Below are 16069 nucleotides of genomic sequence, written 5' to 3'. Positions count from 1 at the left end.
TTTATAATGGCATTATAATGAAATCTCCAAACTCCCTTTGGGTCACCAAGACACAAATACGTCTTGCTAACACATGCTCATCAAAGCAGCAGAATGCCAGAGGACTAACTTGAAGAGATGTGAAATCTCATGCCACTCCTCTCCAAGCATTTGCTTTCAGAGTAGAGGTATATTTTTTTCCCTTCTAATAACATACAAATCTATATTTGTCTATAATTATTTCTTAAAAAAACCACCAAGTGATGCATTTACTTACAAGCAACAATGTTTATGTATCGATTCTTATTCTTGTTGTCAGGATGATTAGAGCTGTCTGATGTAATACCTAGATCTACAGTACAGCTCTGGATTTCCTGAAAAAAAACAAACAAACGTATGTCACACTTCAGTAAGTATTAAGATAAAAAAAAAGTCTTAAAATACAGTAAGTCATCACAAAAAGAACCACAACCTTACACCCAGTTATCTATGATATTTTACAACTACTTCATTGCTAAAAAAACAAAAAATGCAGTGAAATAATTCCTTACCTGATAAAACTCTTTCAGTGTCTAATGAGGGAATGAATGCAAAAAAAGTAAAAAAAATCAAATTCCACAGCACAGAACAAATGGATAAAAGTGTTTATATAAATTACAATTACTATATGGAAAACAGTTATGGTCATGCAATATATATCTCCGTAATAACAACAACGCTAAATATTTTGACTTAAAGGAAGAAAGAGGTAATTTTCCTGTTAAAATACTGGCATCTGTTTTCCTATCTTTAGCTTTAATGTTAGACCTTAGGCTGGTGAAAGCTTATACATATGAGCAACATCACTGACTTTAGCCAGATTATCTACATATTTTAACTATTCACTGGATTTGTTATTGGTCCTTATAACTGCATTAGTTTCTCTGTGGAATGCTGGTGCTCTCTTTGCATTCAGCGGTAAAACCTTCACCGGAGCAGGGCAGCGTGCCGCTCAGCCAGCCTCATGGCACGCTGGTGAAGGGCAGCACGACAGCCCTCTGTCTGCCGCCAGCTTCTCAATGAACCCAACGTTTTTATAAAGAGAGAGACAGGACTGAGAAGACAGGCACAAAATCTATAAGGCTCACAAAATTAATTTATTTTATTTCATCGATCGCTTTAACTGACAGGAAACTCAAGCATTTATAAGGTCCACACTGTTAACTAGGAAATACGTTGTCATTACTAAAAGTACTATAATAATGTTTCCCAACACTTTTTAGGATTTATTTTAATATTAATCACCTTCAGCTATTTAAATATATATATGAGAAGTCTGAATATATATATGACCAGTCTGAAAATCAGATTTTAAATACGAGTTGTTTTATAGTAATATAAATAAAAAACCTGAACCACCCCTGTACTCTCCAAATGTATGTTGACTCTGCAAAGACAATGACTATATTTCAATTTTTGCATATCTTCTAAGTTCTTTTTTGATAGAGAAAAGACCAGGACACTAATTCTGGGGTAGTCTGTAATGCCAAGAAGGATCTCCAAGAAATGATGAGGACACTGAGGTTTTTGTAAGAGTTAAAGCAAGCATGAAATATTTCAGATAGTGCAGGTACAACTCAGTGAGCTGTAGCATATTTGGTCTTTGGTTCACTGCTGTAATTTAGGAAAACAACAATTTTAGGAAAAGAAGAATTTAGGATGAACAATTTGATTTCTGTTTAGCTGTCCTCACTAGTAGTGAAAGAACCTTGTTACCATTGTATTTACACACAGTCCTTTGACCTCTGCTGTTATTAACAGCCAGTCTAGCTGGAGCCCAGTCCTGTCGGTGCATATGCACACATGTGACATATGAACATGTACTGGACATGCACAAGTATTTACCAGTTTGGTCCCACAATCAGATGGATATTTGGATGTTAAATGAATTGGAGAACAAATGCTAATGAAGAAGGTTAGGTGAATGACATGGAATTTTTGGTCCATTAGGTCACAATACATTGGCTAGAGAAACAAAAGCAAAAGCAAAAGCTGCAAAACTATGAAATTTTTTACTTTCAGTTTTGTTGGTTTTGCAGCAGGAATATTACAATCATATTTTAAATTAATAGGGATCAATTAAAAACTTGATTTTTTTAGAAATCACTTGTCAAGAATTTTAATAGCACAGCTTTAATTACAGAGTTTGGGTTTCTAACGTTTATTTTATGTGATTTAGGTTAGAACATATCTATCTTTAAATTGCTCGTAATGCATATGAATGTGAAAAACAATGAAGTTCATTAGTTACATATGGTGATAGTAACATAAAATGATGAGAGCATGTTTCAAAATTTTGAAATACCTCTTATGAGCCATATACTTTAGGAAAGGAACTGTAAAGTTTCCACTACCCCACATGAAGACTACATTAGCTCCCCTGTTAATCAGAAGTCTTGCCACATGTACTCATTATTACTTCAATTATTTTTTCTCTGTAAATGGAACAAGTAATGTGGGTAGCTTCTGCAAAATTAAATTGGCATTAGTGTTGGAAAAGCTTTAGATCTACAACTGTATCTGACAAACCATATAGATTGCATTATCTTTGCATAGTTTATTCACACAATCATTTACTATTTTATCACAGTAATAAACGTTCCCATTTGCATCCCGGTCCTGTTAGCTTTTAAGCTCCCTAGTCTTTATGCATAAACAGTCCTTACTGGGCTCACAGTACTCATATTTACATGCATTTATGAAATTGGTCCCCAAGTCAGAATGTAATGCCCAGTTCTTTGTTTCCAGGCACTTAAACGTAACATTATCTGTATGTACTAAGAAGAAAGATGACGTCATAGAGCCGTACCTCAAATTCTTCAGAAAAACCATTACTTGCATGTAAATCTGCAACATGTTTTGGAAAATGCTTTATTGGAATTGCTCCAACATCATCTTAGGGGTGGGAAAAGACAAAAAATATATTTATGAAAAATAAAAAGCCAGTGACATGTAAAGAAGTTTATATGTAGGCAGTCCACACAACATCCTGAAATAGAATTTTTGGCATGAACTTTGGATATACAACTCCCACAAAAACAAAACCATTCTTTAACACAATTAACATTTCTAAAATCATTCTCTAACACTTATACATTTCTAAATGACTATTTGGAAAGAAGATGTAGAAAATGCCTTGCTAGGTCTTGCTGTCTTTAAGCCCCCCAAATCAAGGTGCTGATTCTGCAAGGTGCTGAGCTTGTCTGTAAATTGGAGAGCACTCAGAACTCCCTGTGAAGTCAAGGGGAAATGGGAGGATTAGCCGTTTGCTACAAGATGTTCAAAGGGAGAGGGTACAAGCAGAGCTCCGAATAACAGGGGTAAAGAAAGAATGATCAGGCAGTTGTCTGAGTGCTTTAGGCTGATTAGTGTTGCACTGGGACCCTGATACAGTACATGGACTAGTTGCATAGTCCCAAGCTTACTAAATTAATGCAGCATTATGCCAGTAGTATAGTTTTAAATTACGTGTTTCATGTTTGCATTGGTATCCAAAGGAAACAACAACTTATTTTCATCTTTTACTGCATTACGGAGTACTTCCAGTAGGGATTTCTTCCCTCATTCTCCCCATTACTCTATGATTACCTATTGATAATGTTTGATCCTCAGAGCATTGACTGAAAACTTTCACATCAGGTTTATACTTCAAGTTTTAAGTGAAAGATTTAAGTTTAAGACTTTCTGGATACCCACAAAGACAATTGCTACAATCTCAACCAATACATGTGATTCATGCAACTGGTCCTGATATTCAGTCTAAATTTTCCATCTGATGTTTATATTTCAGGACATCTCCTTTTTACTTTATACAAATACAGAAAAACACTCTTGTGTAGAAGATTCATTAGGGATCATGTCAAAAACCTTTGGGACTTTTAATCTTCTCTTTCCTGCAAATACGCTATGTAAACAAAGTCATCTGTTCTGTTAATTACCTGTTAAAGGATGACATTATTTCAGCTAGTTTTGGTTCTGAAGAATCATATTTTTTTTTTAAGCCTTTCATGGATTAAAAATATTCTTATTTCACAATTTGTAATTTCATCACTGGTTCATATGAGAAAGAAACATCAAAAACACTGAACAAGGACCTGTTATTTACATCAACAGATGTTCAGCATTTAGGCCACCTAATAATTTTAGCTTTTAGTTCCCAAGAATTTGTTGATTTGTACTGAGATCCATCTGGTCTTCCTCTTACATGAATGGATCTGAGTACAAAAAGTGAATTTATCCAGTCAAGCCTAAGAGAAGCTGAACAAATGTGTAACGCTATTTTCACACTTCAGAGATGAAACCTATTTATTCTAATGATATGCAAACACAACACCAGAAGGGAAGGTAAATAACCCTAAGAGAGAGGACAGTACGGGAGAAAGAGATCTCAGGTTTGGTGTAATTACTGCTTTATTTCCTTGCCAATGCTACTCTTCCAATTCAATCACTTCTGACACCAGGAACATATTTTATATCTGAATGGCAGGTATCACTTGAAACTACTTAAAGGTTGGCAACGGTCCTAATATTACCCTGTAACTCATTATTTGGTCTGAATGCATCTGAATTATGTTGTTAAGAGCCAAGGCATCTTCCGTGAATAACTGCAATCCTCCTATCTCTGCCAATGAAACCCCACAACAGGAAAACCTAATATATAATGACATCTGTGGAGTGTGTTTTTAGTCATAGTCATAATAAAAAAATAAACTTAGCAGTTACAAAATGCTCTTCCTGCTCTATGCTCTTTGCCAGTATTATATCACCCTCAGTCTCGATTGTTGTAAGATTACACTGCTGAAACACTACTGCAACAGAAAACACAAAAACTGCTCACTTGACATCTGCTGCACGCAAAATAAAACAAAAATATTTCCTCAGTGCTTGCAGCTTTTTCCATAAAATATTTTATGTATCTTTCAGTCACTTAGAAACATCTTTCTCTTTAAATTAATATTTATCACTATTTCAGAAGGAAAACCTCCAGCATCAGAACACATATTTTAAGCACTCGGAATAACTGTAAGTGCAAGTCTGTCTTATGACAATGGAAAACACTATCTCCCTGAGGTAAGCTGGTTGGGAAAAATTGCTGTTAATGATAGAGAATAAAAGCAGAGGTTTCCTATAATGATTGCCACTTGACATTCATCTATAATCACATGTTTTCTGAAATCAAGCTATATCCCTGCCTATTAACCATTTAGAAAAAGGTTATGCATCTCCTAACAACAGCAATCAATACAAGAGGCATTTAAAGATGCCCACAATTCCGTTACAACAGAAGTCTAATGTTTGGGATTTATTTAATTACATGTGTTTACTAGTTATCTACACAAGGGCTGGTTTTCCTTCGCTTAATCGTTCCAAGAGAACCCATCCCCCTGTGTAATAGCACAGTTTGCAAAAGCATTACTTGTGGAACAAGATATCCTTTTTCTCATGGGTGAAAATATGTCTCAGGATCTGCTGCAGAATTAATCTGATTAAGGTACTTTTCATTCTATCCAGATTGAAAAAGCTGAGAGGGTTGCATGTGCTTCTCTGATACTCTTTGAGGAGGAAAGAAAAGAAACAGTTTCTGCAAATAACTGTGGTGGATATGGAACCAGAAGATGCCAATAATATTCTGCATTTATGTATCATTTTTATGAGAGGCTCACAGAGAACTTTACCAGTAGTGATGATGCTTTTAAAATCTATAAATTAAAGAAAATGTTGTAATTGCAAATGAAATGCAGATAGATGAGGCATATATTGGTCCTGCTGGTAAAAAGAATAGGTCATGTTCTATACAGAGGTGACAAATTCAATTAAAGGCATCAATACAGCAGAATACGTTGCTGATGTAATCCTCTGCTTTGCGACAGTGAACTAGAGCTATTTAGTGTAGCTCAGATGGCTACACTAGCAGCCATTTCTAGTGAGGCTACACCTCAAATGGCTAGAAGGCACAGCGTTATCGTTCAGACAACCCTGTAAGGTGAGGATATTTCTATTCTGTGTTACCTACAGGAGAGAATATTAGTAACACTAGTCTCTGCCTCTGTCATGTGCACCTGTGTTTATTAGTACAAGAGGGTACAAACCTCTGGTTTACAGATATTACAATATGTGAAGGATTCATATGGTCACATACATATACGGCAGCATCTTCCAACAGCTAACACCAATTCACAGAACAGTTGACAAAAAATACCTGAGACTGGGAAGACTGGAGCTGGGGGAGCAGAAATCACTCGAGGTGATGTATTATCTTCTAAATAAAAGTGAGCAGTCTGGAAACATTTCCTAGAGGGGAAGAAACATAAATAAATATTGCAAAAACTGAAACATTATCTGAGACCTTTTGGAATTCTGGCATTATTAAGTAAGAAAGAAATCATCATTTCTGAAAAACAGTTTTCATGGAGTGTCAAATACTACTGCGATAATATAAACATTCCCCCAACATACCACCGAATTATGCATACAACTTGAAGATACTACTCAGCATAATACATAGTTCATGCATCTTTACCTATACCAGAGGCAGAAGACAGAGCACACATCAGACATAGTGAAAGCTGGAAGAGGAACTCTGCATCAGGAGCTACTGTAGATGCTGCACAATAAGTCCAAGTATAAAAAAATCCCATTGTCTTCCTTGCTTATCCAAATTCGCACACATAATTACTGTTCCCTTTCATGTGATTATGCTAGCCTGAAGATGGAGCAGTGTGTGAGATCAGTTCTGGTAATTCATCAATAGATCCCACTGCAGACACGGAAATGCAATAAAAGGCAACATGCCTTGTAACAGACAAAACGGCGGCTCTGGAACTGCTATGACTGGGGCTAAACAATTTTTTTCATAATGTAATTGCAACACTGAGAGACACCTTAACCAAGGAGGACTGCCCAAAGTTGACAGACAGAAACAGGGGAATTTACAACTCCAGGAGATGCTAGCTTTGTTGCAGAAACATTGATGGACGAATACAAATGGAATCAACTGTAACTATGACCCATAATGTTATTTGTATCTGTGCTGTAATCCAGATGTGAAGATAATAAGAACAGCATCTGTTAAGAGTCCAAGCTATTCAAGGGACTAAACAACCAACTGCTGCTGTAAGCATTGCAAAGCCTCCTTAATTAAAAAATCTCCATATGATTAGACATGCTAATAACAATCTTTACTCTGGGTCACTTAATCTATTTGAATTATTATTCACTAATCATTAAATTTAAAAAGAAATATATGCATCAGGAAAGTATTAATCTCATTTTATATTTACAAGATTCTGCTTCTTCAAAGCTGTTGGCTGAAGGTATTATATGATCTGTTGCTATTTTGTGTAATCACTGGTGTTTTAAATTCTTCTGTACGGTTCCTATATCGCTGCATGGATAAAACCCCTCATATAATTGTTACAATCAAAAAAAAATTTTGAGGGTACTTTGAGAAATAGATAGGGAATATGTGGATAGTTTCATTCTTTTCAGAACCATTAATGTAGATCATAAAGACTTTGGTAAGCTTATTTGAATTAAGCCTCAGGGAAACACTCTTGGAATGTGTTGGGAATTTTCTGTCTGTGTACAATGCACATTCTCTTAAAACACAAGGAAAAGTGGACAGCTACATCAAAGGGAAAACTGTGGCATGCAAAATAATTCTGGTGATTCACATGACAATTAAATTTGGAGTCCAGCTAGAATCCCCTAAAAGCGTATTTGTGATGGTCATAGAGGAGCTTTGGCTTTACATGACATGTTTGGAGTACTTAGAAATGGCAATTTTGAATGCAGACCAAGAACACATTCAGGATGTGCTTGGGAACATCTTTCTGATTTTTACAGAGGCTGTAACATTACCACCCCATAGAGTTAGTGGCTGCTGAGGTGGGAGAGGCTGTCTCAATGCTAGCATAACACTCAAGAGTTAGCCCCGAGACCGTGTGTAAAATGTCTGTAAAAGGTAGGTAAGTATCAAAGTGCTTCAAATCACTAAACACTTTTGGAAAGTCTGACCCTGCCTGCTGGGCACCAGGAATGCAGATGTACTGTATTTTTAATAAACAGCACCAACTAACCAAACGTGCCAACCAGCCTGACTGGCACAGGTTGCCCAGAGAGGCGGTAGATGCTCATCCCTGGAAACATTCAAGGTCAGGTTGGACAGGGCTCTGAGCAACCTGATCTACTTGAAGATGTCCCTGGTCATGGCAGGGGGTTGGACTAGATGACCTTTAAAGGTCCCTTCCAACTCAAACAGAACAGTGATTTTACGATTCTATGATAAAGCTCCGAAACCAAAAAATGTCCCCTAATGCCTACTGCTTATGAACAATGATCATACATAAAATTTATGGACTAACATCACAGAGTTTTCTCAGCTTCTTGCTTGAGAAAAGATTGAGCTAAAAAGAATTCAATTAGCATAATGGCTTTCACATCTAAAGCAGTACTTAAAATGTCCTCATAATATGCCATACACTAACTATCCCTTACTGAGACACTGTATCTTTAATCTTTAACAAGTTAATTGTGGCTGAAAATAAATTACACCCTTAGCACATTTGGGAGACACATTCATAGCAGTTGACTTAACCTGTAATAAGACTCATAAATAGGCACTCCATCTGCTTTTGCATCAGCAGTGAAAGCCTTCATGACTAAACCTAATGTTAATAACACTGTCTCGTTAATTATCACTTGTTGTTAATGAAAAAAGTGATGACTATTTCAAACTTCCAGACAAAGGTCCCATCGCTCAATGTTAACCTGATTATTTAATTTACACCTTTCATCACAGCATTTAGATCTTCAACCTAAAACTGTAATTTGTAATTTAGACACCGCACTTCTTCGAACACACACTTTATATATGGAGACAGCTAAGCTATTCAATTAATTAGTGTCTGTATCTGTACAGGAAGGCATGCAGCAGCAGCTCTTCGGTTTAACAGGAGGGATACTAGATCTGAATGAACACTTAAATGAGAACCACTTGGGACAAGACTACGCCTCAGACTGCAGAGGACATAGTTTTCCTGGTGAGTGGGTCCCTGGATCTTGCCTGAGGATATGTGCTGCCTACTTATCCCCTGGGGCAGGGACTGCTCAGAGTTTGGCTCAGATTGTCACCGAGGCAGGGAACACAGCATGGCACTATGTGTGCCTGTGCGTGCGCATGTGTGCAGTGTGTTCCCCACTCATGTTGGCTGAGGAAGGGAGCTGAACCTCAGAAGTCAGAGGCATCTGTGACAGGTTTGCACATCCACTGCTTGCCCAGAATGGTCTTAGAGGCACAATTGCTTCTTTCTCTGAGAATTTCAGGGTCTTTTGTGCTCACAGGGTATCTCCCAATAGGCATTCTCAAACACTTATTAGAATTTCTTGTCAAATGGTTCCAATCATTTGAAGAGCTGATGGTTCCAAAGGATCTTTAAATAGATTCTCAATGGATCCAATGATTCAAATCATTCCACTTTTAAATGGTTCCAATTAATTTTTAAGTGCTTGTCAGATGAAACTTTAACTTTCAAATTTAATTAACTCTTTTATTTATAATTTGATATCACATAGTTGAGAAGTTTTCCTTCATGGATGGATGAGTTTGGCCTTTGTAAGTTTAAATCTGTTTTTAGTGTGTCTCTGCATGTGTGAGTTTAACTATTATAGAATCATAGAATGGTTTGGGTTGGAAAGGACCTTAAAGATTGTCTAGTTCCAATCTCCCTGCCATGGGCAGGGACACCTCCCACTAGACCAGGTTGCTCAGAGCCCCATCCAACCTGGTCTTAGAGAGGGTCTCAACTCTGTTCCCATAAGCCTAACACAGGACTCAAGGCACCAGTTCAAATCGTGGATGAGAAAGTGAACATTCTCTGACAGCTGTGTTTCAAAGATACAAGGTGGTAGAAGAAAGTTAAAATTTAAATGACTACTCAGAGTGTTTGTCATTAGGTTGGTCGTTTCTGAAGCACTGCTGTCATGTAACTTCTAGGAGGCTTCATGACAGCCAGCTGATATTCAGTATGTCTACAGATAGAAATGTAGCTGGAACTGCATTAGCAGTTTGCTATTCACATTATTAGAGTGTCATATATATTACTGAGATTCTGAGATCTCTTACTGAGATTCATATATATATATATATATATATATCTGTTGAAAAAGAATCTTGAATGGTGCAACTCCCACTGACAACTGTTACACTTTTACTGTTTTCCAAGCTCTTCTTATGATAACTGTTATAAAAATTGATCTGCACAAATAGTCTGACATTTCTTCCTATTCACCAGTTCATCAGCTTTATTTTCATTGATCACTTCTATGAACTGTTCCAAAAGTGTACACACATGCATAAGCAATTTCTGGTGTATTATGTCGGCACAGAGAAACTTTCAATTTCAGTCACCTTAACAGATAAGGTTAATTCAGCAAAATGGAGATGATGAAGCTATCCAGATATGAAAAGAACAGAGCAAGGAGATTCAAATATCCCTGCTGCATCTCTGCTGCAAGGACTCAGTCAAATAGATAGATACTAAGAGATATGGACAGACTTCAGATTTGGATAGAAAATTCTCTCTAAAGCTGTAAAAAACATCTATGTGGACGACAAGGCCATTAAACAGGCAAAAAAATCTCTTTGTTTATTTCACTCTAATCTTAATCATGCTGAAGAAATGAAAGGAAAATGACATTGCTTGAAAATTGCTTGAATTACCAAAGATTTGATACACAGAACTAGAATAGTTAAAAATTGTGGGTTTTCCTACTGGCAATTAGATAATCTTTAGATAATATTGCCATTAAAAGTTTTCATCCATGTCAAAGAAATGAATATTTTATCACAGAAAGATTGAAATTATGCCTAATGAGATAGTGAAGAGATTGGGGAATTTCCTCAAGTGCTGATTAACAATTTCATGTAAAAAAAAAACCAAAACCCAAAACCCAAACAACAGATGGTACAGAATTATTTTTCTGATACAAGTCATTCAAGTGAAGAACAAAATAATTTTGCCTTTTCTTAACCTTGAGAAACTGCAACTTGTCGCTTTTGGTAGTTACTTGGTTTTTTAAAACAAATAACACACCTTTTGCATATTAAACACACCTTTTGCATATTCAGATTAGGAACTAATAGTGGAAACAACTCAAAGCCCTATTCACTGAAATATCCAGCTAGGATATACCAATGCAATTTTTTGAGTACTATTGCCAAAGGAATACAGAAACCTCTTGAAAACCTAAGCTTTTTATGAACTTTAGTAAGTGAAAATAATTGGATCACATGAAAAAAAGCATTATAGAAAGAAACACTGACAGCTTACTAAATTATTTTAAAATAAACTAAATCTAATGATAAAAATGCTTATAGACTTGATACTATTATTTTCCAGGCATAAAGAAAACTGCATAGCAATAAAGTTAATGTTCTGATTTTTCCCAGGCTTTAAAAAGAGGTGAGGGTCTTGGCACCTTTGAAAGCGGGCCACAAAGTCCTACCTACAATATGAACTGTTTACGTTTCATTCCTCTGAAATAAGAAACTCGTTACTGGTGTTATCATAATGCCAAGAAAATTTCTTGAGGATTAACAAAAAAAGAGCTCCATATTTTATTTTGTAGTACACAAGAAATACAGAAAAGATTAAATTCAAGTCAAGAAGATATTACTGCTAACGGGATTTTTGTTTTATTTTGAAAGACCTATGTTACAGAATTGTTCATTCCCAGAGAAAGAATACAAAATGAACACAATGTTATTCGACAAAAACAAGCTTGTAACGCGTAGGATTACTAGAACTGCACTGTACAATCTGGGTCTTAAAATGGATGGTGTTTGGCAAATAGCAGAGATTTCAAATACTATTTAGCTTCAGGGATGAAACCCTTTGGAAGATGAATAGGAATGTTCATGTTGTGTAACATGAAAGACAGGAAAAGGTTCTCAATATGAAAGCGGTTAGCTGGAAATCAGCTGATGGACAGTGTAACTATCCAACTAGACATAAACTAAGAAATGAGTTGAGCAATTCTTCCTGCAATTAACTACTTCTTTAGAAAGAAGAAGAAATCTTTCTGAGAATTCATTGCTCAACTGTCTTTAACCATGCTGAAGGCTGTCTGACTTGCCAGCAAGCTTGCCTGGAACAAAGGAAGCTCAAACTCAATTTCTTAGCCTAGTCCCTTCAGGGACAGGATGTATTCTGTCCCCATGTGGGACAAACCCTGCCGGGCTGATAGAAAACCACTGTCAAGACACTAGAAGAAAAGTCAGTAAGTACAACCCTGACACTGTAGCCTAGAGATTACAGTAGTCAGTAGCTTGGAAAGGACAGTCTGGGGTCTAGTTCATGGTTCTTCACCACTTTTATGTTTTTCATTAATAGGATTGAGTAGGGGAAAAAAAAAAACAACGAAGAAACAAGCTCTGGAAGCATCTGTGAGATGTTTGGGCTTTCCTTGCACCTTGTTTGTACAGCTCCTGGAATAGCAAGGTCCTGTTTCTTGCAGCTAGTTTATGTGTTAGTACTACACAAGCAACAAGGGGATCAGGTTCCTAGCAATCACCAAGCAGCAAGAACCTCCATGGCAGAAAGTTTTTGCAATTTATCTCCCCATTCTGGTCCACTGCATTTCCTCGCTGGCAACCTACGTGCTCAAGAAAGTGTTAGGGTTGTGCACGGATTTTGAAAGCCCTGTGAAAGCTTAAGCACATCTGTCCCCAGGAAGACTCTCTGGCTTTATCCAGAACCAACAAAACAGAGCCAGACAAACGCTTGAGCACTGCCACATACTGTCACATGGCTAATTAGATTCCTGGTATGCTTTTAGCTCAGGCCAACTTGCATTATTTCACACAATGCTTGACACAGTTTGGGGTTAGCATAGGGCAGAGACCATCCCTAGTCGGTGATGTGAATGCAGCCACTCTGGTTTTTTCCCCTCTGTGAGGGAAGAGAGTTCAGCTGTGTGGAAGAGATCTGTGTCATGCCAGCTGGTCTGTTTTATTTCATAGTATAGATATAGTCTTTTGCCCTCACTGATTATGTTATCGTGACTTTTTATAGCTATCACTCCTCTTTAGCCTAATTTTTTTTCTTAATGTCTTATCGACTTATCAAGTCACAGAGAAACAGGCCCATGAGGGAACCTCAGCATGTGTGTGCACATGCAACACATCCTTAGTTACCCTTAATGGTTTGAAAGGCTGTGGGGCAAATTTTGCCTCAGAGATAGGCAGAATCACAAAGTGGAACAACTTTTTAATCACAGAACATCATAAGAACTACTCAGTAAGTGACCTTAAAACATTTATACTATTATACTATCATTAAACTATCCCCTTTCTGTCTTGCATACAATGTCAGCTACAGCAGACTCCTACAGTCCTATATGAACTACTTATTCACATAGCCCTCTTGAAGACCACAGATTCTCATCCTAAATTGACAACTACCTTTTTTAACTGTTAAAGAATTGGAAAGATAGGAAACAAGCCCATGCATGCAATTTATTTTTCTTCTCCCTCCTGTTCTTCCCAGTGCTCTGCTAAGTCACTTGGCTTCTAGGCATTAATAATCACAAGTATACTAAAATCTCACAAAATGGAAATAAACTATTTGCAATGGTTCACCCCTCTGCAACCAAAATGAATTGTATTTGAGCATTTTGGACAGAAACCACCTTATTTTGTCAGCTTTATGCCACTGCAGCACTGGGAGCAATACAAAGACACAGTGAGAGACTAGATCCAGTCTCCCTCCTGCAAACCAGCTCAATAATGTCAATCACATTTTTCAAATCAGAGTTCTTTAGAACTAGAAAAAACAAAAAAACCAACCAAAAAACAACTTACCTCCAGTATATGAGAATACCCACAAGAATCACTAGACAGATAAAAGTCAGGGCTGATACGACCACAAGTGGTATAACTGTCTTCTTCTCTGATTCCAGACTCTCAGCTAGACCGATACGAGACTCATGGCTACTATTACTTGCCTCTGCAGTCAGAGAAAATTGAAACAGTCCATGTTTAAATTCTGACAAATGCACAACATGACTGAATGTGTCTTATAATGAGCCTACTTAACACCACTTACCTCTGGTTTTTACTATGTACTGCAGAAAGTGTATACATTTGCAAACCAGCTTACAGAAAATAAGCAGATAGAGGGTAAAGCAAAGTGTTCAACCTTATGTGACTCAGCCTTCCAGCAGTGGAGACTTCTCTTTGTAAGAATAGCAGATTGGTGTTAAAATATAGGAGAAGAAAGCTTTTTATTTTCGTCTGTTAATTAGCTGAAAGCCAACGGAGTTAAGAAATCTAAATATATATTGGAATGTGTAAAGAACACCTTGATATTAAACTGTCACTCATATTATGCAAATCACTTCTCTGCCTAATAGTTTAATAGGAAAATTTTCTTACAATAGTCCCTATGTGCTTGCTGTATTGCACTTATGCTTTCTGTATTTTAATACATTGTCCATTCTGTAACTCGCCTTAATATAATAAGCAGGATACATCCTGCTTCCTTTGAATCCAATTGCAGTACTTTCTCCCCCAAATATACTGGAGCCAGAATTAAATTTCCTACCTCCATCTTTACAGGTGATGAAATTATTATTTTGATATTGTCTAGATTTCACATTTCTGTCAGCCTTGTAATGCTGGATGACAGAAATATTTGTGCATAGGAATCTGTATGAAGATTAAAACAATATATTTTATAATCTCATTAAAATAAGGGAACACAACGGTGGATGAGACCAATCCTGCATTTTTAACTTTGGTCATACCTCAAAAAGTAAACAATTTAAAACAGTGATTTTGATACAAAATGACTAATTCTTTTCAATCTGGGCAGTTTACTGTGATCTGTGACTGTTGTATGAGTGAAAACACAGACCTAAACACTTTTGCACTTGTTAGAATTAAACCCCTGGGTTTTCTAAGAATGTTTTTTGCTTTTGTGAACAGTCTTAATTCATTGAATGTTCTGTATGGGAGCAGAATTTTGCTGTCTAGAAATCAGCTGCACTCCACTGGGATTTCAAGGAACCAATTCTACATGAATAAAAAAACTCTCAGGCAGAAGGGAGGAGGGAACGGAGTTGTATCGGGGCGCAGGGGGAAGACAACAAAGCACATGTCCTAAATATGATGTAAAAACCCAAACAGCTTCACACAGTACAGATTTCCAGGCAGCTCTCTGCTTCCATTTTCTTGAGTTTAGGGGCTTTCAGGGCTTTATGTGCAAAAAGGCTTAGGCTCTGATCTTGCAAGCTTCTTCTTGGTTTTAGTTCAAAGTACTCAAATGCCCAAATCAATCACCACTCGTTAAATCCTGTGGCTCAGTGTGCAAAGTGACTGCAGGCACAAGTTGCTTCTGAAAAATCTGTCCCTGAGTTTCTGGTGAGGAGGCTAAAATCACTATTTCCTATTGATTTCAGAAAAAACTACATGTACGTATGAGAGATCAGAATATGATCCCTTTGAAGCATTCATACTTCCTTACCCAACTCTGGACTAATTCATAGCATAAAACACAGTCTTATCTGTGTGATGACAGGGTTCCTTCAAACTGCATGACCAAATCCTATTAGCGTTCCTTCTATGGGAATTGTAGAGTAGGCTTCTCCTGTAACAGGGGGTTTCTTGCCCACTTGGCCATCACTCCAATGACGGCAGCTGAAAAGTCAGTGTCATCTATAGTAGATTTCTTTGATCCCTAATAATTGATGTGTTTGGATCCTTTGCAGAATTCTGTATATTAATTTCTCTTCCAGTTTTTCAACTGAAGTTGAATGGCTTAGGTAGCCATAGAGGTCTTATGGAGAAAGCCCTAGTTCAGAACAAGCATAAATATGCATAAATAATGACAAAAACTGGGAAAAGTTTAAATGACAATTTTTTCTGTAATGGTCACAACAAGACATGTAATCAATTTCTGGTGAATTCACTGTAACATATAAATAAGTTCTCAGCTGAGAGGTTTGGTTTTGTTTTTTTTTTTGTTTTGTTTTGTTCATTGCTTTATGATTG

General features: G+C 36.9%; 1 protein-coding gene across 8 annotated transcripts in view; it reads right to left on the bottom strand.

Moving 5' to 3' along the window:
- Nucleotides 1–16069, bottom strand: part of PTPRZ1 (protein tyrosine phosphatase receptor type Z1) — a 143722-nt gene that overhangs the window by 17714 nt on the left and 109939 nt on the right. For 5 of the 8 annotated variants that reach the window (XM_063323263.1, XM_063323266.1, XM_063323265.1 and 2 more), the window contains 5 exons: nt 13880–14024; nt 6218–6309; nt 2828–2913; nt 531–551; nt 257–353 (listed from right to left, as the gene is read on the bottom strand). In XM_063323263.1, coding sequence (XP_063179333.1) covers nt 257–353; nt 531–551; nt 2828–2913; nt 6218–6309; nt 13880–14024 — 441 coding nt within the window. The remainder of the gene's footprint in view (nt 1–256; nt 354–530; nt 552–2827; nt 2914–6217; nt 6310–13879; nt 14025–16069) is intronic. The other 3 variants (XM_063323264.1, XM_063323267.1, XM_063323270.1) reach the window with 1 other exon arrangement.

This window comes from Chroicocephalus ridibundus, chromosome 1, assembly GCF_963924245.1.
Source record: "Chroicocephalus ridibundus chromosome 1, bChrRid1.1, whole genome shotgun sequence".
In the NCBI taxonomy this organism is placed as follows: Eukaryota; Metazoa; Chordata; class Aves; order Charadriiformes; family Laridae; genus Chroicocephalus; species Chroicocephalus ridibundus.
This window is presented reverse-complemented; position numbering and strand designations above follow the sequence as displayed.